This window comes from Corvus kubaryi, unplaced genomic scaffold (assembly GCF_017639235.1).
Source record: "Corvus kubaryi isolate FWS band 111438036 unplaced genomic scaffold, C.kubaryi_AGA036_p1.0 37397, whole genome shotgun sequence".
NCBI lineage: Eukaryota > Metazoa > Chordata > Aves > Passeriformes > Corvidae > Corvus > Corvus kubaryi.
In genome coordinates, this window is record NW_024581136.1 from 10,176,764 (window position 1) to 10,200,461 (window position 23,698).

The 23,698-nt window shown below is 45.4% G+C and overlaps 1 protein-coding gene across 2 annotated transcripts in view; it reads right to left on the reverse strand.

Annotated features, from left to right (window-relative positions):
• Window positions 1-2,061: 2,061 nt before the first annotated feature.
• The window catches only part of CCDC50 (coiled-coil domain containing 50), a 43,332-nt gene continuing 21,695 nt past the window's right edge, over window positions 2,062-23,698 (reverse strand). Inside the window, exons 4-12 of one of the 2 annotated variants that reach the window (XM_042041775.1) lie at window positions 21,363-21,453; window positions 18,548-18,665; window positions 14,184-14,882; window positions 12,524-12,630; window positions 11,882-11,926; window positions 11,237-11,341; window positions 10,248-10,327; window positions 9,142-9,239; window positions 2,062-8,131 (exon numbers count right to left, since the gene is read on the reverse strand). In XM_042041775.1, coding sequence (XP_041897709.1) covers window positions 8,112-8,131; window positions 9,142-9,239; window positions 10,248-10,327; window positions 11,237-11,341; window positions 11,882-11,926; window positions 12,524-12,630; window positions 14,184-14,882; window positions 18,548-18,665; window positions 21,363-21,453 — 1,363 coding nt within the window. In that variant the 3' untranslated portion in view covers window positions 2,062-8,111. The remainder of the gene's footprint in view (window positions 8,132-9,141; window positions 9,240-10,247; window positions 10,328-11,236; window positions 11,342-11,881; window positions 11,927-12,523; window positions 12,631-14,183; window positions 14,883-18,547; window positions 18,666-21,362; window positions 21,454-23,698) is intronic. The other variant, XM_042041776.1, reaches the window with a different exon arrangement.

Consider the following 23,698-nt stretch of genomic DNA (forward strand, 5'->3'; position numbering starts at 1 on the left):
TCGTGTAGCATGATTCGAGCCCTCAGCAGCAGCCAGGGGCTCGCTGTGCCTGTGTTTGCAGCTTGGCCTCAAAAGACCACGAGGTGAGTCACCGAGGTGGAGTTGGGATGTCTGTTGGGGAAAAGGGCAGGATGGGAACTGTTACTAAGCAAAAGCAGTGCCAGGGGAAAGGAGACCGTGAAAACTGCTGTCAGTCCTCAGAGGTGCTGTTCACCAGCAACAACATGAAACTGGAGCAGGCTTTGGCAGAGCTGCTTGGGTGCTTGTCTGGGGCTCTCTGGGGTCAGGGAAGCAGAGACATTCAACAGATACCCAGCTGCCAGACTCAAGTTCTGCGCTTGTTTTAAACTTGGTTTGCAGCCTGATCCCAAGTCTCATTTAGTAAATCTAGTTTTTGCCATTACCTGTGTCAGGAATTCTGGCCAGAGTGATTCAGGATCGACTCAGGGCACTGTTCAAGGATCAGTGTCTCTGAAAGAAGAAATCAGGGTGATCGACACGTGTACCTCAGACCTGAGATATCTGGTGCCAGGAGCTGTCACTTGTTTGCTAGCAGAATGGTGCAAAGAATTAGGATACAAGGGCTGGCTTTGCTTAATATTGAAATTGAGAAGGAATAGTTCCAGGAATAAAGCAGGGTTTCACATGGCAGAGGGGATGTCCTACACTTGCAGCCATGTTGTAACCCACCAGATCTCTGGAAAATGAATTGGGAATGGTACGTACCTATCGTGTGTACTATAGCAAGTCATTTGTACCTCACATACCTCACCTGGTTTAGGTTGTGGGTCTCTGCAGCCATGATTTGCCTTCTGAACAAAAGGAGCATCAGTTCCAGGTAGGGAACCCCTACCAGTATGGACCTGGGTGGGAGATGAGGATCTGGACATGCCCACAAGCAGGAGAGTGCGGCTGCCACCTGCAACTCCCCCCTTGCAGGGGAGGATGAAGCAGCCAAAGGGGCAGGCAGGCTGCTGGATACCCAGCAATGGTGACTTTTAGCAATCTCTACTGGCTTAACTTTTTTCACAGATGGAGGATACATGGGAAACCTCGATCCACCACCAGTGGCACAATAGATCCACCCACAATGGCAAACCCACAGTCTGAGAGCTGTATGCAACTTGGAAACTCAGAAACCAAAGTTTTCTGGTACAGAAAAAATTCCCCAGGGGCTCTTCAGTGTTCTTTTTGTGGTCCCCACATCCAGTTTTGTGGGCACATCACTGCATCAGGTGGAAGATGTTTCTCAGGGCTCCAGCTGGCCCCACTCCCACCACAGCCTAATGCTTCAACAAGTGCCAGGGCTTGCATGAAAGAAGCCTTTCAGAGAAAACAGACCGACCCAGTCACTCCAGACAAGAGGCTGCAATAGGTTGTAAGTTGGCAGAGCTCTTGGCAGTCCCAAGAGCCCTGTTTATACAACCAGACTCTTCCCCTGCCAGTCACGTCTGTTTTGCTGACTCCTACTTCCACTCACTGCTAACACCCAAGGGACTCTGAGACGCAGCTGGTGGGAGGTAAAGATGACATCAAGGCACTTGGAAGCACTGGGGCAGTGGTGACACGGACCCTCATCCAGCCCAAACATGAACTCTCTTGGAGTCAGAGCACTCACTTGTGCAGCCCAAGCCCCTGGCCCATGGAGGGAAAACCTGGTGCACCCTGTGCTGGGGAACCAAAGGGCTCTCTGCTCCCCTGTGCAATGCTTAGATTTGGCAAGCAGAGAGAAATGAGTAAATAAGCATTTAAGAAAGCTTTACAGTCTGGATGTGACATCCAGAATTTATATTTTGTAACCTCCTCTTTATTTTAGCATGCTCAGTCACAAATTCAATTTGTGACATGACAATGGGATCAGGTCTGCTCATGTTTGAGCTGCATGTGGCTGCATCGTCAGCTGATGCCTTTAAAAATGGCAGTCAGTCCCAGGGCATTTGCCCTTTTGCCTTCTTGCATTCTGTCCCACACCACTGTAGGTATGTGTTGTTTGAGGGAATCTTCAAGCAGGCTTTTTGCAAACTTAAAAGTTACGTTAATGAAATAAGAAAGAGCATCCTATCCTTGCAAATAATTATACTGCTTTATTTTTCAGTATCACAGTCTCAGGAAATGAAACAGTCCAGATCTTTTCCAAGATATTACATAGCCTTGTTTTCCATCTGTCTGTCCACAAAATAATCAGATTAAATAGAAATTTGTTTGTTTGCTACATCTCTTACAGTGGAAGAACGTAATTGTTGGTAGAAGCAGCTAAGCTTCAGGAACAAAGGGTGGAACAAAGTCTTATTTTCCCCTGCTTTTGTGTAACCCACTAAGGTTTCCAGAAAAGCACACAGAGGGACAGAAGGACGTGGTGGGTAACAAAATACAGCGGTTTATTGAACAATATGGGGGCAAGGCAATGTTCCCTTTACATTCGATGACAATTCAGGAGTATGAAGCAAAACATGCTATACACACACACAGACATGATACTTTGGTTAAATGTCATTCAGAAGTTCTATGCCAAACCTGGTAAAATTATAGTGAACAGTCGAAATAAAACCAAGAATAGGCTTGCATAGACAGATTATTGTCAGTGTGCAATTCATATTTAAGGATTAGCTGTTACAATGCAGGATACACTTGCAGCTCTGAGGAATTTAAGCCTTCTGACTAATGCACCTCATCACATGGCTAATATTTAGATTCAACAGGCTAAAAGTTTACCCTGAAGAGCTGAATGAGACAACTGCAGTTATTTATCTGAGGCAATGAACTATATTGCAGTGCACAGATGCAGCTGGAGACAGACCATGGAGTCTACTTAGAGTGAACACTGATACAGTGGAACTTGTTTACCATGAAGTAGAAAATACTCATTTGTGTGTGCCACTGCCCTAGCTGCACAGCTAGGCTTTGCCCTGTGCTACTGATGGGGAGGAGGTGCCTGATATTATGTCCAGCCCAGAAGCTGAGGCTTGGGCAGCTCCTGGGCACAAAACCCATGTCCCAGAGCCTGTCCTGGGCAGGGCAGGGCAGTACAAGTGGCACCTGTGTGCAGCACAGCCAGTACCTCCCCAGCAGTGCTGCACAGCCACAAATGTGCTGGAGTGCAGCAAACTGGGATCTCTGCAGGTTTATGTCTGTCCTCTGCAATAAAAAGACGACAAGCTGCCCATGGTGTGCTCCATGTAAGGGACTATGTCCCACACCCACCTCCCAAAGCAACTGCAAAACTAAGCCCTGAACACCTTGGGACAGTGTGGCAAAACCAACTGTCCATGGACTGGGGACAGATAAAGATCAAACCTCAAAGACTCCACCATCCTGCTGGGCATTCCTGCTGCAGCACCTGCCCTGGTACCACTGCCAGGCACAGGACAGCACTGAGCTCAGTCACCTGTCAGGCCACGCTGGGAGTTGTGCTCCAGTTCCTATTGCATCTCACCCAGTCCTGCAGTGTCAGAGCTGCCAGGAGGGACAGCAGGAGCCACCTGCTCAGGGGGACAGACACATAGGAGATTGCTCTGTGAAGGAAGCAACAAGTTTCATGGACTGGCTGTGCTCAATTACAAGAGTGTAAACTAAATAGGGGAATCCTCACACTGTCTCCAAGTGCTCCCCTTTATATATATATAAATTAGCAATCCACAGTTAGTTTGCATACAGGATAATATGAATTAAAATAAAAACCTTGATAATAAAAATATATAATATACACATTGATGAACAGCAATAAACTGAATGAAAACACTAGAATGTAACAGTGGCTGTAATTTGGCACAAAATGAACACACAGAGGTCTAGCACTGTAAAAATAACTATCAATTTTTTTCCATATGTAGAGAATGTTATCAATCCTGATTCAAATCCTGATAGGTGGGAATGCAGAGATATAAAAATACTGTACATAACAAGATCCCTTTTGTAGAGAGAAGCAGACTGCAGCATCTGTAACTTGTATCCTTCTTCCCCAAGAGGAGAAATTCAATGATGAGAATTCATCTATCCCTTAACAGCTAATATTTCCTCACCCCACCAAGTTCAAACCCATGAAGTTCTTTAAAAAAAGATGAAATCAACCAGTTCGATCTATCCCTGTGATGACAACTGCTTCTTGCTGCAGGAAGCTGTACAGTCCACATTAAGACAGTGTTTCACAGCAAGGTGACTCAGGTCAGCCTGCTGAAGACATCGAGTATCCCTGCGTGTAAGGCACGATCCCTCCAGGTCACCTGACCTCTCTTCTGCAACCATTGTGCTTTGGACGGAGGTGAGGAGGCGGTGAGAGCTCTTGCTGCTGAAATGTGCCTACTAGGAAGGTTAGGAAGTGCCAGGATTTCAAGGAAGTGTGTTTTCCACGTGGTGCCAGATGCCTTGTTAATGCACAGTCAGAAAGGGATGCAGGACCTGAATGCCCTGAGCAGGGGTCCCAGCAGGGGCTCCAACCTGCTACTAAATCCAGAGCAGACCCAAAGGCAAAGCTACTGAAACTTGGCAAGAGTAAACAAGTAAAAAAACCCAATATACTTAAACATTTTTCTGTTCTAGGAAAGAAATATTGCTCTGAGTGTTTCTTTTAAAAAGATCAGCTTCATTGTGCCCCTTTCCAGGGACACATGTACAAGGTGCTGATTTTGCATCTCGCCTACACAAGCTGCATCTTCTTGACTCTCAGCAGAACTGTGACTGCTGAGCCCCAAGGGAGTTCATCCATGATCTTAACTCTCATTGGCTTCAGTGGGACCATGGAATCTCTTTCCAAAAGTGGTCACTAAATATGCAAGTCCAGTTGAAACCTTTGTCTCAGGAGGTCTCTAACCTGTATGGCTGCATGAGGACTCCAATCTTTATCAGATGAACAATTGCTCTGTTCTTATCCCATTTACTACCCTGCTTTCCTCAGCTGCCATTCCTAGCATTTCTCTCCCCCTTCTAGCAAAACCTTAGGAACACCTTAGGAACCTTTCACATGTACTATGGAGTAATAAAACAGGAGAAACACTTTAAAGGGACAGCAAATTAATAAAGGTCAGGAGAAAGAATAAAAAGATAGGGACTAAGAGAGGATACAGAGCAAAACAGTCCTTAAAGCATTCAGCACCCCCCAAAGGCTTCCAAGGAAGCAGCAACTGCTCCTGGGATCCTTCTTTTGGGCTCTTGTCTCTTGGTGCCATTGCTGGAAAGCCTCACTGGCCAGAGGAGGCCACTAAGGAGATCCTACAGCTCCACAGAGGAGGCACTGAGGTGTTCTTCAGACTCTACCCAGCTTCCAGACTAAATCAACCAGAGTTTTCTCTCACATTTCTACTCAGTACCATTGACACCAACAACTTGGATACTCCCAAGTATCCCTCCTGAATTAATAGGTTCTTCAAATGTCAGAGGGCTCAGGCTTCTCATAACTCCTCTGATTAGGTTAAGACAAAAGTTACACCAGCCAACTGCAATGCAAGAAAGTCCATCACAGCCAGATACAGAGGCCCATGGAGGGCTCAGTTCCGAGTTGGTTATTTCTCCTTGCCTTTTACCGAGTCACTGGGTTTCCAAAAGCACAGCCAATACAAAGCTCAACCTCTTTCTGATTTGGCAGGACTTTTCTCCATCCAGTTTTCACAAGTGCACCAGGTGGTACAAGCAGCAATGCCTGGACTACAGTGTTTCTAGGAAGTGTTAATTCTTAAAACCCCACCAGGCATCCATTTCATGATAATTACTCTGATGGCAATGGAAGGAAAAAGCCCACAGAAAAAAAAAATGGCATTTTCAGCAGTAGAAATTTTGACTGTTACATGAAATACAAAAATAAATTCTTAAAAAATAAAACCTTGGTAGATGAGGTTGCCACACTGGGCCAAGTTATCAAATAAGAAAGAAAACGAAAAAAATAGCATCTATGTTGTTATTTTTCTGGATCCTTTTAAACAACATGAACACTTCTGAATGACAGAGATAGAATGAGAAGAGCGAACAAGACAAGGACAGTAAAATGTAGCTGCTGACTGGGATATTTCCTGAGAAGCAGCAGCAAGCAAGACCTTGCAAGTCACTTAGGGGCCCATGCGGGCAGGTAAGCTCACAGTCTGGAAGCAAGGGTATGCAGGTAGCAGGATTCTGCCCATACACAAAGTCCTACATGGCAAGGTTTTTGGTTAGTGTATGCCTGGAGCAGAGATCCATCAGGGGTTATGTGGTTCTTCACAGGTACTGAACTGCTGCCAACAGGCCAGCAGGGGTAGGATATGGAAGTTTCTTGAGTTGTTGGTCAAGGCAAGGCATGGGCTTGTGATGTGGTATTAAACTTGCCCCTGCAGCTTATGTGAAAAAAGGAGTTGCCCTGTCTTTGCAGTGATTTGGCCCAGTAACTATCCTGACCAAGGACAACAGCCAAGGCTAAAACCTTACAGCTTCCTTGAGGTTGAGTTGTGCAGAGGAACAGCAGACAGCCATGCTCTCTTCCTATTTCCTAGAAGTGCTCCCTCACCACAAAGCTCCAGAGAGCTTGCCAAGGCCCCTTTCCCAGGCAGATGAGTGGTGAGGGCATGTTTCCATGCCCAGGCACAGCTGTTTCCCCTCCTCTGCAGAGCCAGAGGCAAAACTGCAGCTGCCAGAGACAACAGAGAGCGTGGTGAGACAGACTCAGTGCTGGCACTAAGGAAGGTGGGCTGCAGGAGCAAGGCAGGGAAGCTCACTGCCATGAATGGGGCTGGCCCATGAATAACAGCCTGCCCTGGCTGAACAGACTCAAAGTCAGTGTCCAGATGTTCAGCATTATAGTTTAAAAATATACCTGAACATAATGGCAAAAAAAAATTAAGAAGACAAAAGAATTGAAATGAGAGGAGGCCAAGGGAAAAAGGCTACTTTTTTGTGCAAGAGAAAAATGATTTTCAAAGAGTGCAGGGAAAACAAGCCAGGAGGGAATCACTGCATGGGAAAATATATACAGATGATAACCCTGCAGACCCTGCTGTGCCCTAGAGATCAATGATTTTTTTATTCCTGACTGGAGCTTGCCTGGGGTGCTGGATGGAGCAGTGGAGAGGGAAAGCAGTCAGCACAGACATCATGTGGACTGTTCAGCACTCTGTGTCTCGCTCAGGTTGCCTGTAACTGTAGATTTTGAATTTGATGCTCAATGCCCACATGGCCCTTCCTCTTTCAGCCCCATGTTTACAAGACATATCCAAGTTCAGAAACAAGTTACTCTAGTCAAGTGCATCAACAACTGAGCTAGGAGTTACAGGAGGTCCTACTTGGCTTCAGTGAAAATCCTTGGCTTCTATCACACTGAAGCTCAAAGCAGGTGACCACAGAGGTCCCTTCAGACACACAGATCTGTTTCTATGCGTCTTCCCAAACCACAACTCACAGCTTCTTGAACTCCCTGGCAAATCTTAAATGTCAAGCACACAAGGTCTAATTTCATTTGAAATTGTCTTTCCTTTTAACTGTTCTATCCTATATTCTGGAGCTAAATGCCTATACATACTCTATTCAGGTTGTCGGAAACCTTAGAAAGAAATACAGCAGTTAAAAAATTCTGTTTCATAGGCAATTTCTTCCTCACCAGTCTCAGGGTTTGGCTTTTGCTGGTATATGTTTGACAATGCTCTCCCCTTCCTGCAAGTTCACATGACTGTCAGGTTAGCTCAGCTGTCCTATCCAACACAGGAAGAAACAAATTTCCTCTTATAACTCCTTGCTAAGTTATCCTTATGCAGAAAGGACTTGTACTTCTGATGTTCTGCTGCCTTGCCATAATCCAACTCATTTCTTCAATTTTCCTCCACTGTACATGCATCTTAATTTATCCTATTTGTCAAAGCTCCAGCCAAAGCTTAAAAATAAAAAGAAAGCTTCAAAAGAATGTATGAGGGAGCTGTTGAGCCAGCTGGTTGATTTGAACAGCTCAGTGGCAGCTAGATTACACTGCACTGCTCAAGTCATCACAGATGAGTAAGAAATTGAAACAAACTATTTTCCTTAATATGATGACAGTTATAGAGATGATCCTGGGAGTGGAGGGTGGGCCTCCCATCAGGTCAGGTATTGAGGAAGTTGCCTGGCAATTCCAGTAATGTTTGCTACAGAAGAGTCAGTACCAAAGCAAAGGCTAGCAGAGTTTACTGCTTCCTACGGGAACCTGGAAAACAGAACAGAAAGGAAACAATCTGTGAGGCTAGATCCTGGTGAAAAAATTACTACCTGCAGTCATATTTTACCTGTTCTGCCCTCTTGTCTGTCTGTCTGACTTCTAGGGTACCAGTAAAGTCAAAGGCCAAAATTGGAACTGTATGTTACACGACTCAAGCAAGAGGAAGGACTGATCCACATGACAGGCAGACATGTGCATTTCTTCTAGGGTATGAAATGTGCCCATTGCACAGTCTCACTAAAGCAAACAGACCCTATAAAGTGCCATCAACTTTCCAGCTTGCTTGATGAAGACAGAACATCAGTTTACCAAACTTGAAATTTTGGAAAGGAAAGTGTCCACATTTAAGTCTCAATAGTGGAACTGGAAGAAATCTGAGACTGAGTTAAACTCAGACCGCCCCTTTCCTTCCCCAGAGGCTCTGTAGGTTAATTCAGACAACGGGCATTCAGATTTAAAACAACTGCAGGGGTGACCCTACCCACACTGCTCTGTGCCAAGTGATTTCAGGAAACAAACCAACAAAGCAGTGCTGAGATGCTACAGGAACAAAACTAGCCTGCTCTCGGGACAAGTTTCTGTCTGATCATCCCATCTGCTTACCAGACAGGTGATACTGTGAAGTTCTGTCTTGTATTGGATTGTTTGATACTACTGAGTCACCTAAAATCCATCATAATGTTGTCTTCATGTCATTTCTCCATCATTTGCTACCTGGATTTACAGTCATTCATCATTCAGAGATCATGGAGGACATGCAGACAGCACTTTGACAAGTTCCAGGCAAACCAATTCAGTTTCTCAGTCTCTCAGCCTGCAACGTGCTCAGCAAGTGCAACCCAAACACTGTCCAGCATCACCTGCCTGCTGGGGCATTAACTCCCATTCCCCTTCTCTATCTGCATCACTTTCAAACACTCTGTCCCCTGCAGGCTGCTTGTATGAGGAAAACAGCTGACAATAACCCAAGTGCTGGGCAGCCCTGGGGTTGATCCTACCTTTAGGAGAGTGCTCAGGTTTGGGGATCTGGCGCAAGGGGCTGGGCTGGCTCGTGTAATACCGAGAGTGCTCAAAGTCATCGAGGAGAGGCTGTGACCTGCCAAGCACGGTGTAAAAGGAGTGTTGGGAAATAACTCAAAGGCACAACAGCGTAGTAAGAGCAACATCTCAGCTGTCTGGTCTGTTACTGTCAGTTTGATGCAAACCTTGCCTGGCCCAGACCTTCTGCCTGCAGAACAGCTCCTCTGAGCACAGCCTATTACTGCTTCTGCAGTGAGAAAAGCAGAGTATTTACTGCTTCTCATGGACCTCTTTCATTCAATAGTTGTTTAAGTTGTCAGGAAATAAAGAATTTCCATTATGAAGTTTGCTGCAAACCTCACTCAAAAGGGCAACATTTTAAAGTGGTTAGTGCCTGCGCAGTTTTACCCCCAGAGTATTTTAATACGATCTGTCTCCACCTGCACACCTTATTTGTTGTTTCTTTTGTAAATTCAACAAGAATTTCTAGGTTCCTTTCTGGAATGGAAATCACAGCCACTGGGGTCACTTCCAGGGTTTAATCCCTCATGAAGGGCGTTGAGCCAGAGTACCAAGTGATTCAGAAGCAGCAGTGGGCTACAGCATGTTCCCAGTTTGGGATGAGGCACCCTTGCAAAGCACAACGCTCTTGCTTGCAGGGGGGTGTTCACATGCAGCAGTGGGAGCTGCGTACAGGGCTTAACTGGGAGCAAGGACCAAGGGAGCAGCTGTGCAAATGCATGGTGATTACTCCTTCCTGCCCAGAGATGACATTTTGTTTCACATCCCCAAAAGCTGTTTAACCGCCTCAATGTTTCTCTGCCATTTAACAAATGTCACTGGACAAGCTCATCAATCTCTGTCAGCACTGGGCATGGAGACCAATATGGACAAGTGCCACGAGCACAGTGAGTGACTCACGTCACCAAACCCCTCATGAGCTCTGTGCCCTCCATCACTCTCCTCTCCACCGAGTCCCTTGTGCGTGGGTCAGGCTGGTCATCCCACAATGCCTCCCTAAGACCCAGCTTCTCAGCAGCTTCCCAGCCACATTCCCCATTCTTGCCAGCCAGTTCAAGCTCACCTTGAAGACCTGTCACTTCTGTGTCGCTGAGTTTCAGGCCCCTCTCTTGACCTTGAGCGCGTGGACTCGCCTGCATCAGGCTGATGGGAAGAAAGGAAATCAGCTTGTCTGTGTGCCTTGCAAAACAGCAGCCAGTACACCAGGACTGCCACAACTCCACACAGTCCTTTCATGCTTGGTTTACACACACAGTTAACTACAGCCAGACATGCAAATGGCAGCATCAGGACTCGTTTCCAGTAAACAAAACGCAGCCTTGCTGAGCCAAACTCAATTTCTTGCGCTGAGTATGTGACAGCACTAAGGGACTGTTCCGAAGCTGGGGTTGAACACAGTCTGTGTGTAATGACTGTGCACGTGGCTGGGCTGAGCAGGAAGGACCAGGGGCAGGCAGCTGTGCTCCTGCAACCACTGAAACTCAGCAAGGAGGCTAAAAACACCAGAGCTGCCTCCAAGATTAACACCACGTTCCCTTAGCACCTTAGCAGTGCTGACCATAAAATCTGTTTGCTCTCCCTTTCCATGCTGGCCAGCCAAGCCTCTCTGATACTACTACAAAAACTCAGGCACAATAGACTCGGAACTTTCATTACACAGCCAGTTATGAGGCAGAGTGACAACTGAAGCCGCTGCATTGCCCTTACACAAACAGAACCAATTACTGCTTTTATTGCTGCAGTCGGGATTTCAGCAGAGGGAAGGTCCTGCACCAGGGACTGACAGTGCTTCAGGGAGGCCACAAGGTGCTGTGACAGCCAGTGCCACCCTCCAAGGCCAGAGCCCAAGGACTACCTTGCTTGAGGCTGAAGCCAAAAGCATCTAACCAAGGAGATGGGTCCAAAAGGCTTGGGAAGCACCTGAATAACAGACAGCAAGACCTTTTAGATGCATCACCACCTTTTGCTCTCACCACACACACTCACCTCCCTGTGGAAATACGAATAATGTTATAGCACCTTATCTGTGGTGCCTCCTGAAGCTTGGCATACCTTCCAATCTTGATCATGCCTCCTCTTTTCAAAGGAAGACTTTTCTCTTTCTTTCCCTTTTCTTAAAGCCTTTTTCTCCTCAGCCATCAAGAGCCGAGCAATTTCCTAGAAGGGAAACACAGACTCTGTCAGACAATTTTACTGCTCTAGCAGATTTGAGTTACTCAAACCCTTTCCCATGGACAGCTGCTGAATGGAAAGGGTGCAAATCCAGGATTTCATCCATCTGTGATCAGAAATCAAGGGACAGGGAAAAATTAAGACTGGTGACATGCAGAATGCCCAGTAGCTCCCTGATTTTCCAGAACTGCATTTGCAGAGCCTTTCTGCCCTCTGTCCATTTCCCTTAAAGGGGTTGGTGGCTCATCTCACAGCATCTTGAATAGTCTCCCATGGGGCTCAGTTACAAGAAATACTCTTACAGAACCATGAACTTCTTTTCTTTGTCATGGTTGCAACAGGCAGTCCTCCCTGCTTGGGCAGCCTGAGCATATACATTAAACCCATCTGGAAGAAAATCTCACTGGAGCCCCAAGCTTCCCCTACAAGGAAAGCAATTAACAACTAGAGGGTCAGAGGGGACAAGGGGTGTTTAGCAGCTTCTTCAAGTAAAGGAATTCCACAAGTATTTAGCTTGTTGCTTACCTCATCCTGTGCTACTTGAGCTGCCTTCTGATCTGCCTCATTAGCCTGTGGGGGGAAAAAAAAAGGCGGGAGGAAAAAAAAAAGAGATAAAAGAGTAATATCTCTGAATCATTCATAATTATTAACCTACTGGGCAGGGCAAGTAGGTGCCCATACAAACATACTACCATCCTATCCAAATATTTTTAGCTACCTCACTATTTACCTTACAACCCAACACCAAAATGCCATTTCAGCTTTTCATCTGAATTTTGCCCTCCATGTATCTGCCAAGCCACACCACAATGCATTTCCCACTCTGCTGCCCTCTCTCTCAAAGATGAGCACTGGCCTGTCCACTTGTGAGCTGATCACACTGACTACAGGCCATCTTTACCTGCCTGGAAACATTCATTTAGTATCACTCTGTTTCAGTACTTTAATTTTGGGGTATTTATTTCAAAAAAATGGGGCTTTACTAGTTGGAAGGCATCTGTCACTCCATATTCATGTGTACAGAAGAGAAAGGTAATTAGCAGAATGCACAGGAGCAAGACCTTAAGTCTTATAGTCACTCTCATATACCAAAGATTTACTAATTAAAGTTGTGATTGCTGGCGGCCTTAGTTTCTTCAAGTTGACCAATGCATCCTCTCTACTTACCAGGAGCTCCTCCTCCTGCAGCTTCCGAGCAATCTCTGCATCAGACAACTCCTGTTCCATCCGGGGTCCATCATACATGGCTTGTTTCATCCCCCTCAAATTAGCGCCTACGGAATTGAGAGAAAACAATCAACTCAAACATCCTGCAAATGCTTTGGTAAGGAGATCACTACCATCTCCTCAGCCACCAGCAAACCCCCCACTGAAGAGAACCAGAGATCACCACAGTGTACCTGCCACACTGCTGGTTTGAGGGCACCTTTAGCTGAGGTGCAGCATACACAGCAATATCCAACACACTGTGTCTTAGATAACAAATGCAACTCCATGGCAGAACAGACCATGTCCATTGAAGCAGTCTTTGGTGACAGCAATGCTAGCAAAGGAATTTTAATTTGTCACTCTCTGCATTGATACAGATACACTGGCAAAACTGGGCAGCAGAGAGCAGCCCAACATTTGATAGGAGCACTGCAGAGTCTGAACACACTGCTGGAGCAGCATAGGCCGCAAGGGTTACCTGCGATGAGTTCATGTGAGTTTTCAGACAATTTCCTCCTTGGGATGACCCATGAATCTTACAATTCAATGAGAAGAGAAGGAGGCATTTTTGAAATTCATATGATGTTCAGTTCCTGCTTTGAGTATAGTTTTGTTATTTTAAAGCTAAACCTGATTAACACCTTACAATTCTCTAAGGAAAGAGTTCTTACCATAAGGAAGAAGGATAATTGTCCCAGTATCTCCAGAGACAGACACACATTATCATCCTCACCTTATCCATGTGAAGATCAGTTAGATGGCTTAAAGCATAAGCTGCCCCATGCTTTGACAGACGTAGATCCAAGTCTCTACTTCACTAAGTCACCCCTACTTCCACTGTGGCTCTAGAAGTAGAAGGATGGATCTGGATCTTTAAAGGCCCCAACTCCCAAGTGCTGTTGAGCAAGAACTGCACAGGTACACATTTCCCAGAAAATTCCACTTGTATAGAATTTGATAAGAACCCCATTTTACAAATAGAACCCAGCTGGATGCTCAGTGCCACTAGTGAACTTTGCCCAAAGTGAATTAATTAAGTTGCCAGCAGGGTTTTCAATAAGAAGTGAATGAAAATTGCTGCGTTTTTTAGTGCTTAAGCAAAGTGTCCTCACGCTTACAGTCCTGCATCTCAACTCCACTAAATACAACCATAATCCTAACGTTCAGGGGTTTGTTATTTTTTTTTTTGTCCTGTGCAAGGAGACCACCGCATAAAACGTATCAAGAAAACAAAAGCTGGGTATTGGTTGTTGGCTGGGCTTTTTTGGGGGTCTTTCTTTGGGGGTGGTGTGGGGTATTTTTGGGGGGGGGGGGGGGGGCAATATTTGTTTTCTTAAAACACAGGATACCAAGGGCACCATTTCCAACAATACCTTCTTAATCATCTTTTCCAATGCCTTGGAACATCAGGACATAAACAGAACAAGAACATTAATGGATATGAAGAATCCTGCTAAATCAGGGAGAAACATGGGCAAGATTCCCTGTGTACACATTGCAGGTAGATACTGGAGAGAAGCATCTTCCAAAGGAGGCCAAACATTATCTCAGACACCAGTATGGGGCACGCAAAGGTCCATCCCCACACACACGCACACCTTCCCCATCACTTGGTTACCTGAATCCCGCTGGCAGTCTCCAACCTTCCCCTGGCTCACAGCATGAGGGGAGGGGGAGTGTCTCCTGTGTCCTGCCCTTTTGTAGGCTCTTGTCTCACCCCTCCTACGGTCATCTCTAGATTCAGCATCATAGAGCTTCTCGTCACGTGCCATCTTGTGTGACGAATGGCCCTGATGGCGAGATTTCTGTTTCTCAGGGTGCTGCCTGCCACCCTGATGCCAGGTCTCCTGCTCCGCCTCCAGTTCCATCTCGAGAAGGGGAAGGTGCTTTTCTCTGTCTTGCCTTGGTGGCTTTCTGCTGTGCCGTGCTTCCTCTGCGAGTCCATGCTCTGACTCCAGGTCAAGACTCAGAGGTCTCCTCTCCTTCTCCCTGCCAGCTGTCCTCCTCTCCCGCAGCTCCCAGCTATTGCTGTCATCATAGGCACGGTGCTCAATCTCTCTTTCCAGGTCAAGGCTGGCATGTCTCCTGGACCTTCCCTGGCTGGTTGTCTTCTGCTCCCGCTGATGGCCATTGCTGGCCTCTCTCAGTTGAGGAGACCTCAGACGGCCCTCTGAGGTGGAGTGCCCGTGTTTGGGGGCACCACTGGGCAAAGGTGAGGGGGGTCCTCGGTGCTCTCTCTGCTGGTGCCTGCACCTGCCATGACCGTGTGCTCTGGGAGGTTCAGAAATCTGCTCTCTGGGGTCACCCCAGGGGTGCTCTGAGCAATGGGGGGACAAACAAGGAGGGGGTTAGTGGTGCAAGGGTTAATGGGGGTTAGAGGCCAGACTCAGAGCAGGCAGATGAGAGCTTGACACAAGGTGCTGAAAATGCAGGCAAAGCATGATGAAAGAAAGAATAATAACAGGGACAGATAAGGCTTTCAGGACACAAGAAGGGACACAGTGAAATGGCAGCCTGGCTAGCAGCGCTGCACAGGAGGCAACAAGGCTGAAGCAGAAAGCATAGCTCCAACCCAAAAGTGTCTGAGCACTTCCTAGACAAGGACAAGTCAATACGGAGACAAATGACTTTTAATAATGCCACTGGGGCTGAAAAACAGCCAAGAGAGCAGCTCATCTCCTGATGACACATCACTGCTGCAGGATCCTGAAACCATCTGGAAAAGGTTTGCAAAAAAGGGGACAAGATGCAGGAAAGGTTGGGAGACAATGGGGGCATAAGAACAGGAGGGGCCAAGCAAAGAGATGAGGCTGGACCCTGGCTTCAGGCACAAGGTTTTTCATCAGAAAAAACAGTCTCACCTAACTGGGGGAAAGACCCACATAAAGCCAAAAAGAAGTAAGTCGGTAGGATAGGATTTTTTTTTTTTCTGTAAAAGCAAGAACAGGATAGCTGCAGCATCCACATATCTTCTACTCCAGACTGTCACATATCTTTTGGAGACCCATCAGTTTCAGGGCCTGCACTTACTCATTGTCTAAAGAGAAATTTCAGCTCTGAATGCAAAGATGGAAATCTTAGGGCAGAATAGGACCTCATAAAACCCAGGCTCCTGACCTCAGCATTGTGGCTAAAGAAGCTGCTTACTTGGCATTTTGGCAGGGTTGTTTCCTCCATGCTTTCCAGAAAGCAGGTAGAAATTTTCTCTGCTTTTAGTTTCAGTAATAAACCTGAAACAGGTAGGAGGATGCAGCAGTCTGCCTGCATACAATCTACTAATTGATTTATTTTTTCAACTAACCTATTTGCTAGGAAAAATCATTGCACTGAGTGAACTGTTATCTCTCCACAGCAGCTTTTCAAAATGAAAAAAAATGCCTTGAAGCAGAGATTGATTTGAAACAGAACTACACACACAACCCCCCGCCAAAAAACCCAGCAGCAGCAGACTTTCCTCTCCTCAGCTGTCCAGAGTTTGTTTTATAGTATCTCAAAATATTTAAAATAGATTTCACTGTACATGAACTACATTCTGTTTTAATAAATAGCTCTGTCTCACTTACAATCCATCTAGATTTCAGAGGGAGAAAAACAAACCTCACACCAAAACTGAACGTTCCCTTCGAGTCATTCTATTCAGAAAAAAGTCTTTCAGAGCCAGCAAAAATAGAGCTTACAGAAAATCCACCTTGTAAACAAGTCTGTGTGACTTTTATCCAGAATAGGTGTATTTTTAAAAGTCCAAGAACTGTAACAGGAACTGCTGTGGTTACTCTTTAACTGGTTGGGTTTTTTCTGTTTAGTTTTAGATCATTCATATGATTTACAGAAAACAAATATACAGTCAAACAATCTAAGTGACTTACTGAACAACAGAGACCAGAGGCTGAAAGCAAGAGTCAGTTTTTGAACAATACTCAAAAGGGTCTAAAAATTTATTCAATTTTGTCATTAAGGAAAGCTCAATAAATACAACAGCAGAGAGCAGGAGAACATAAAAGAGCAAAGCATGGCTGTGCTGGGAAAGGATTGCTGTAGGTAACACAACCATGCCAGACAACCCAAGAAGAAGATTTGCTTTTGAGGTATCTCAGGGTGATTAATTCATCAGCAGGTGCTGGTTCCTGTGGCACCTTCCACAGGGGCCATGTAAACAGCCTTTAAAACCTGGTGTTACTCTCTGAAGCAGCAAGTGACTGAGCAAATATGAAAATGTTTTTCATGGCACAGACACTTCCTGGAGGAACTCTGTCCTTTTTGTGTTTATTTTTCCACTTTTAAAGAGCTGAGATTGCTTTGGAGCAATAGGCCTAATTCACATTCCTCCTGGATGTGGATAAATTTTACTTCAGTCTCCAACAATAAAATAAAAAAACGAACAAAAAACCACACATACACAAAAAAAACCAAACCACCAGAAAAAAAAACCAAACAAAAAAACCCCCAAAAAACAGACCCCACTCCCTACGAAAACAAAAGAAACCTAAAGAAAGCCAGAGGTTTTTATTTGTTTCAGTTCACATCTAATGACAATACAAACCAAGGCTGCTGAAGCCTAATTGAATGGTGCCCAAGTAATTAAGAGGTTCCAGACCAATGAGCTAGATGATCCAGGCATCAAAATTCACTCCAGTCCTTTATGGCTTTTAAGGAGTGCAGATCATTAGCAGCACTACTATGAGTGGTCAGGCAAACACCGCCAACCTCATCTTCAAAATTATGGATTATTGCAGGAAGAAAACTTAAACCCACAAGATACCCTGCTCTCCAAATCCACACCAGTCTTACTTCAGGAAGTCACAGGCTTTGTCAGCTGATTTCTTATAAAAATCCATCCTGTCCTACCATCTCTGAATGCACACTGTTACCTATGTTGTATTTTTTCAGAGACTTCTCCCATTTAATCCTGAAAACCTGAAGTCTGGGTTGGCCATAACACTCCAAGAGCAATTTTTCCCAGCTTTGTACATGTAGCAGGACTTGGGGTCATGAAGTTTCCACTTGGTTACTGTTTTGCACTTTTGAACTTTGTGCTTTGTACTTTCTTGGCTATCTTTGAACTTCTTCCAAACTGAAACTAAAATGCTTTGTGTAAGTTCAAATGAAAGACTTTAAAACTGCCAATGGCATTGATGTTAAAATGAGAAATGAGGTTTGATCTTCATTTTCACAATCTGTTAATCAAAAGCAACCCATCTTCCCCACCACATTTTTGAAGAAAGAACACAGAAACCACCACCAGTGCACAGCAAAGCCATCCCCAGATTGCTCCATAATTAAACACACCCTGATTCTCTCCTCCCAGTTTAAGAAGGCCTGTATTCAATCACAAAAGCTGACCAAAAGGAAGCAGAAGAGCGCTGTGGATCAAATAATTTCCACACTGTCCCAGATGATAATCACAGCAGAGACACTCTGTGGAGATGACCTTGTTCTTCAGTAAGTCATTCAAGGCAGCTGTGCTAATTTTACAGCTTGGGTACATACCTGCAAGGAGCTATTTTTGAAACCCAGCTCCATGAACCAGCATTTATTCCTTCATGTAGTCGTGCCAGCATCACAAATGAGCACATGGAACGGTTTCTCTTCGAATGCAAGCAGGGAATTGCACAGGCATTTCTCCCACACACCCTTGCTGTCACACAGCAGTAACTGCCTTATCAGCCACTGTCTTTTCCCACAAGCACTTTTAAAACACATGTGTGGCTGTACTTGCACATACACACACCACATTCCCTATCCCTGTCCTTTAGGCCACGTTCAAGGACAATAAAAATTATTAAATTGTCTTTTCTGCTTTTTTTGTTTTTTAACTAAATACTCCTGATTATAAAGTAATCTGATTCTGACCCTGGAAACTGATGTAACATTACAGTGCTAAATGCAGAACTGGAGGATAAAGGGAGTTTCCTAAACAGTTATCAGACCACCAGGTTCACCTATACTGCCATGATCTTGGCCTTTTATCTTGCAGAAACATACCTCCATTTTCTGCATAATAGCTCTCTTCATAGCCTGTGTGTCCCTGGGACTCTGGGTAGTGCTTCTTGCGCTTTTTTTCTTCCTGCAGTTCTTTCTGTTGTAGGAGACGGGCAATATCCTGCAGAGATGGAAGAAAACAGACATTAAATCACCACTAAAAAGTATCTCCAGATTCTTTTATTCAAATCTTTATTCAATTATTAAAATCCTTATTAAAAAAAAAAAGTTTAATTTTTCAGACACGGCAACAACAGTTACTCAAATTCAACCCCTGGGCCAGATGAGGCTTTCAAATTAATGGATGACACAAGGGACCATGTCAGCAACCAGCATTCAACCTCACCCAGGCCCAGTGCTGAGATTCCAACCCCATAGCAAACTCACAACTTCCTGCTTCTCCTGCACACAAGCCTGCTAAGCCCTAATGGCCAAAGCAGGGCAGAAGGGACTGTGTGTGCAACCTCAGGCTATCAACAAGGATTTGGAAGTCACAGAAGTGCACACCCACTCACAGGAGTGGGCTGGATCTCCCCCCTGAACTCTGCCAAGGAAAGAAAAACGCAGAGGCAAAGACTGTCCGGCTAGAGGCAGTTCTGACTGGAAGGAGTTCCCAGAGCAAATCATGAACTCACTTCACACTGGCTGTAATTTTCAGGGACTACAGGATGCCAGGCAGGGAAATGCATCAGTTTGACAGACAGAGACTTGAAGGAAAAGAAAATCGAAAGGACATTAGGAAGAGCAAACTAGGCACAAGGCAGGAGCACAGTGGGGACTGCAGCCGTTTGTCTTCTGTCACCGTTTTGCTAGATATGCCAAAGAGAAGAGCACTCCATTTTCCTAATTGGTTTTCCTTCGAGATGACTAATGGATCAACAAGGCCTAGGAACCACAAACAGCTCCCTGGGGTTTGCTCCTCTGAGGCCCAGCAGCTTGTGAGTCAGTGGAGCCAGTCTGGAGCTAGGAAGCAAAGCTGGGAGATACCAGGAGGGCATGCTGCCCCTTTGGATGCTATTCATTTAAGCCTTCCTAATCCTCAGGACCTTTACAGAGCCATGCATGTAAAGCGGACATTGCAGGCAGGAAAGGCATGGCTGAAATGCAAACTAAGAGTCAACACCCCTCAGAGCTGAGCCAGCACTGGAGGACACTGGATGACTACTCAAATACAAATTATTATTTCAGGATTCAGGTAAGATCTGCTCTGAAACCAGCTTTGTGGAAAATCTGGGGATGCCACAGCCTCTTATCCAAAAAAGAAAAAAAAAAAAAAAACAAAAGCACCCCAAATCAAAACAACAACAAAACAAAACCAAAAAACCCTCCACAAACTCCTTCCCCTGACAAGGTTAACCTTTCTAGCAAGTACACTAAAGTCTATAAATATATGAGTTAAGCACATTATCTCCAGGACTGAGACAGCTCGGGACCTGCAAATCCACACAAACCACTTCTTACAAACAGGATTCATAAGCAGGCAGGGCAGACAGGCTTAGTGCTTCATTTAAAAACCCTGCACTCCAGAAAGGATATGCCTCAGTCCTCAGCTACATTTCAGCCACACTTGGGAACTTCCCACGTACCAGCAGGAAGAAAAAGAATATTTATGATTTCTCCTTGCTTTAAGCCACAGTCAGCTGAAGCCTGCTCCCAATTGCACAGGATGGTCAGCAGGCTGGTTTGACAAGCTGCAAGAACCTGCTGTCAGACCAAGGATATCCCTGCAGTTCTCTATGTAAAGCAGGAAGGAAAGGCACAATTCCCCAAGTCAACATTAGTTCTGCATCTCCTTCACCTTCCTGATAAAAATAAGACAGATTGTTACCTCTTTAACACAAATCCTGTAGCCAAAGTGTTCCTCCCACCCTGTTACCACAAGCTCTTCTTGGAAGACAAGCCCTTCCCATCTGTCTGGGCAGCCTTTCAGTACTTTCTTGGAATTAATGGTAGAAGAAGAAAATGAAGTCTTGCAAAAAAACCTGATGGATCTGTCAGGTAAGGGCAGATTCTTATTTCTGGCTCTTCCAGGAAATACACCCTTGTGTTCAAGCTCTTCCTATACAGAAAATGCCACCATTGCACCAAGGTGCCTCTTGAAAATCTTGAAACAACTCAGGCTTCTCAGGATACCATCTGAAATTGGGACACACTCCAGGCTCACACAGGTGTTCCTCTACTCTGTGGGTTCCTTGAAAACTCAATCTGACAGGCTGACCCACCAAGGTGACCAATAAGCCAAATCCTTTGTACGCTATGAACAAACCACACCACCCACTCTCAAGCAACAGCAGTAGAGCAACATTCTGAAGTCACAAAAGGAATCTGCTAGCAAGAAACTGTAACAGTGTTCAGGCTGTGAAAGACTAAATTGAAAAACGGAGAAACCAGAAACAGATGGCTGGGCTGCGAGTCTTGCTGAAACCTTTGCATCAAAGACCAAGAAATGACAGCCCAGGATTCTCCCAAGAGCAGAACCTGTCTTCTTGCATTTGAGAAAGCCAGCAGGTCTGAGTGTATAAACAATTACAGCTTCCTATACCAGGGCAATAAACACCTCAGCAAGACTTACCTATTACTTGCCTTCTTCATTAGCAAGGCCACTGGCATCAACAACTCTTATGACCCTTGAATGTGAGGACTATGACTGTATCTTATTCCTGTAACAGGACTCCCCAAAATCTCTGTGCATACAGAGGTCTGTCAGGACAAGGACTGCCACCATGCAAGCCAATTCCTATGGCTACTGGCCAAGAAATGTCTGCCCTGAAAGGGCTGCTACAAATAGCCCTGCCATCCCTGCAGCTTTAAAGGTTACCTCGTCTTTTTCCTCTTGCCTGCGGCGCTCCTCCGCTTCAAACGCGAGCTTCACTTGGATTTCCTGAGCGATCTCGCAGTCCTGTCGTTCCCTAGAAGGCAAGGAGACAGGGATTATAGGCAGCTGAAGTCACAGGCATCAGTCAGCCTGGAGAAAGGGACAAAAGAGCTAAAAAAAAAATCCACCCGATTTACACAAAAGAATTATTGCTCAGTGTTAGTGCAGAGCTATGAATCCTCACCAGGGACCAGAACTCCCTGTACTTACGGGTGGCCAAATTTAGAAAATACTTCCCCAAAACATCCACAGAGTACAAAGTAAAAGAGATTCATGGGAAGATTGCTAAGAAACGGGATAGGTACCACAAAATAGGGCAGACCAAGGTAGTGCTCAGGCGTCTGCAAACAATCTAATTCTGCTGAGTTTTTGTACATGTGGTATCAAAGGAGGGGTTCAGGGGGGTATGGTTAATGCAGGCATTTCTGAGAAGTGGTTTTCACGTGTACGCCAAGGAGAAGAAAGTGCAGGAATATGATACGTAGGGCAAGTGGAGGCTGGAGGTGGCAGTTCAGTAATGAATGAGAAATGCCACTGAGCTGGAACAAGGCACAAAAGCAGGACCAGTGCCAAGAGGCAAGGGAGCAACATGTGTCAAAGCAAGAGGGAAGGAGCCACTGCCACAGTGCCACAAGATTGCATTAACTGGGGACAGGGAGAGATCAGAGCAATTGAGACACGAGAGGTTTGGCTGTGCAGACAGACCAAAAAGGCTGGAAAGCATCTGCAAGAACAGTGCCACACTCAGCAGCACGCTCCAATGTCCAGCAAACAGGCTGGAACAATGGCCGAGGATTACTCAGGGCAATTCAGAAAAGGTTGCGGAATTTGAGAAGAAAGACTAAAAGCTCTCTCTTTCAGCACTGTTGAGATTGAGCTAAAGAGCAGCTCTGAACAGGTCAGAAAAGTCAATCCCTGCAATTGCAACTACTGAAAGGCAAAGCATAGGAGGAGTACAGCTGGGAGCAGCAACAAGCAGAGCCTGCTTTATTAGAATACAGTCTTTTGAAGAATACACTGATGATGATCAGGTAGGTGATGAGAAGAGTACCAAGAGCATGTTATGGAAAAAAAGCAAGTAACTAAAGCTGTGCTGTGTGGGCTGGAGCAACTAGTTCTAGGTTTGAGCAAGAATCTGGGCATAAATGACATAGTGAATCTGGAGGCAAAGGACTGGGAGAGACTCTAGGACATGAGAAGAGGAAGTTAAAACACTTTTAATTGCAGACAAGCACTTTTTGTTGCAAAACCAAGAAATGTGGCATGGCTGGAGCAGCCAGTGGCACAACGGAGCCTTCCTTTACAGAAAGTGAAGAAGAGTGAGAGAAGCAGAAAAGGTCGTAAGGGTGGAGAAGAAGGACATTGCAACAAGAGGGTTTAGAGGACAAATGTCACCAAGAAACAACTCATTTGTCACAGGTGACAAAAAGGCACACACAGCAGGAAGGAAAAGAAGATTATTTCTGTCAACGGCTCCTTGGAAGCAGACCTGCAATCAGGCTGGAGTTATCAATAGGTCAAACATCTTATGACATCAGGTTCTTTCATCCAGGTAATAAAACCTGGCAATTTTTGCATGTGCTGGTGTGTGTTTCATTTGATGCTGGGGAGAGATCTGTTCAAAGCCACAGGAGTTCACACAGCAGCACATCTAGTTCTTGAACCTGCTTTTTAAAAGGGCCTTGGCAAACGTGCACCAGCAGAGAACCACAGCTCCCAGCAAAACAATAGCTGAATAAGCCAATCCTAGGGAGCAGGCTGTCAGTGAGCCTGGTAGTGGATCCTTCACAACGCCAGGCTCTGAGGACATGAAACCAGGTAGAAAACAAGTCAGAAAGGTCAGACGCATCAAGGCATTGCACGTCTCCAGTTCCTCTGGCACTGTGAGCAGAGCTAAGGTGCCAAGTTCATCAGCACAAACCGACTTGCTAAATGCTTAAAATACATCCTATTGCAGACAAACAGGACAGAAAAACAACTAATCATCTTTCACAGCTAAGGCAACAAGGTCATTGCCTCTCCTTTAGCAGCAAGGAACACCAGAAGCAATGCAAAAGCAGAAGCATTTTCTTCTTTCTTATGACACATCTTGGAATACACCACATCAATTCCTAAGAACTGAACAGCCACAGAGGATTAGATTTGGGGGTTTAGTGCCCAGCAGTAATTAAATACTGAGACTTGATTAGTTAGTCAACACAAACGAATGTATTAATTTGTGTGAGCATAAGAAAATAGGTTCAAGAGCTTTGACAGCTCTTCCTTGTCCTTCAGTTTCT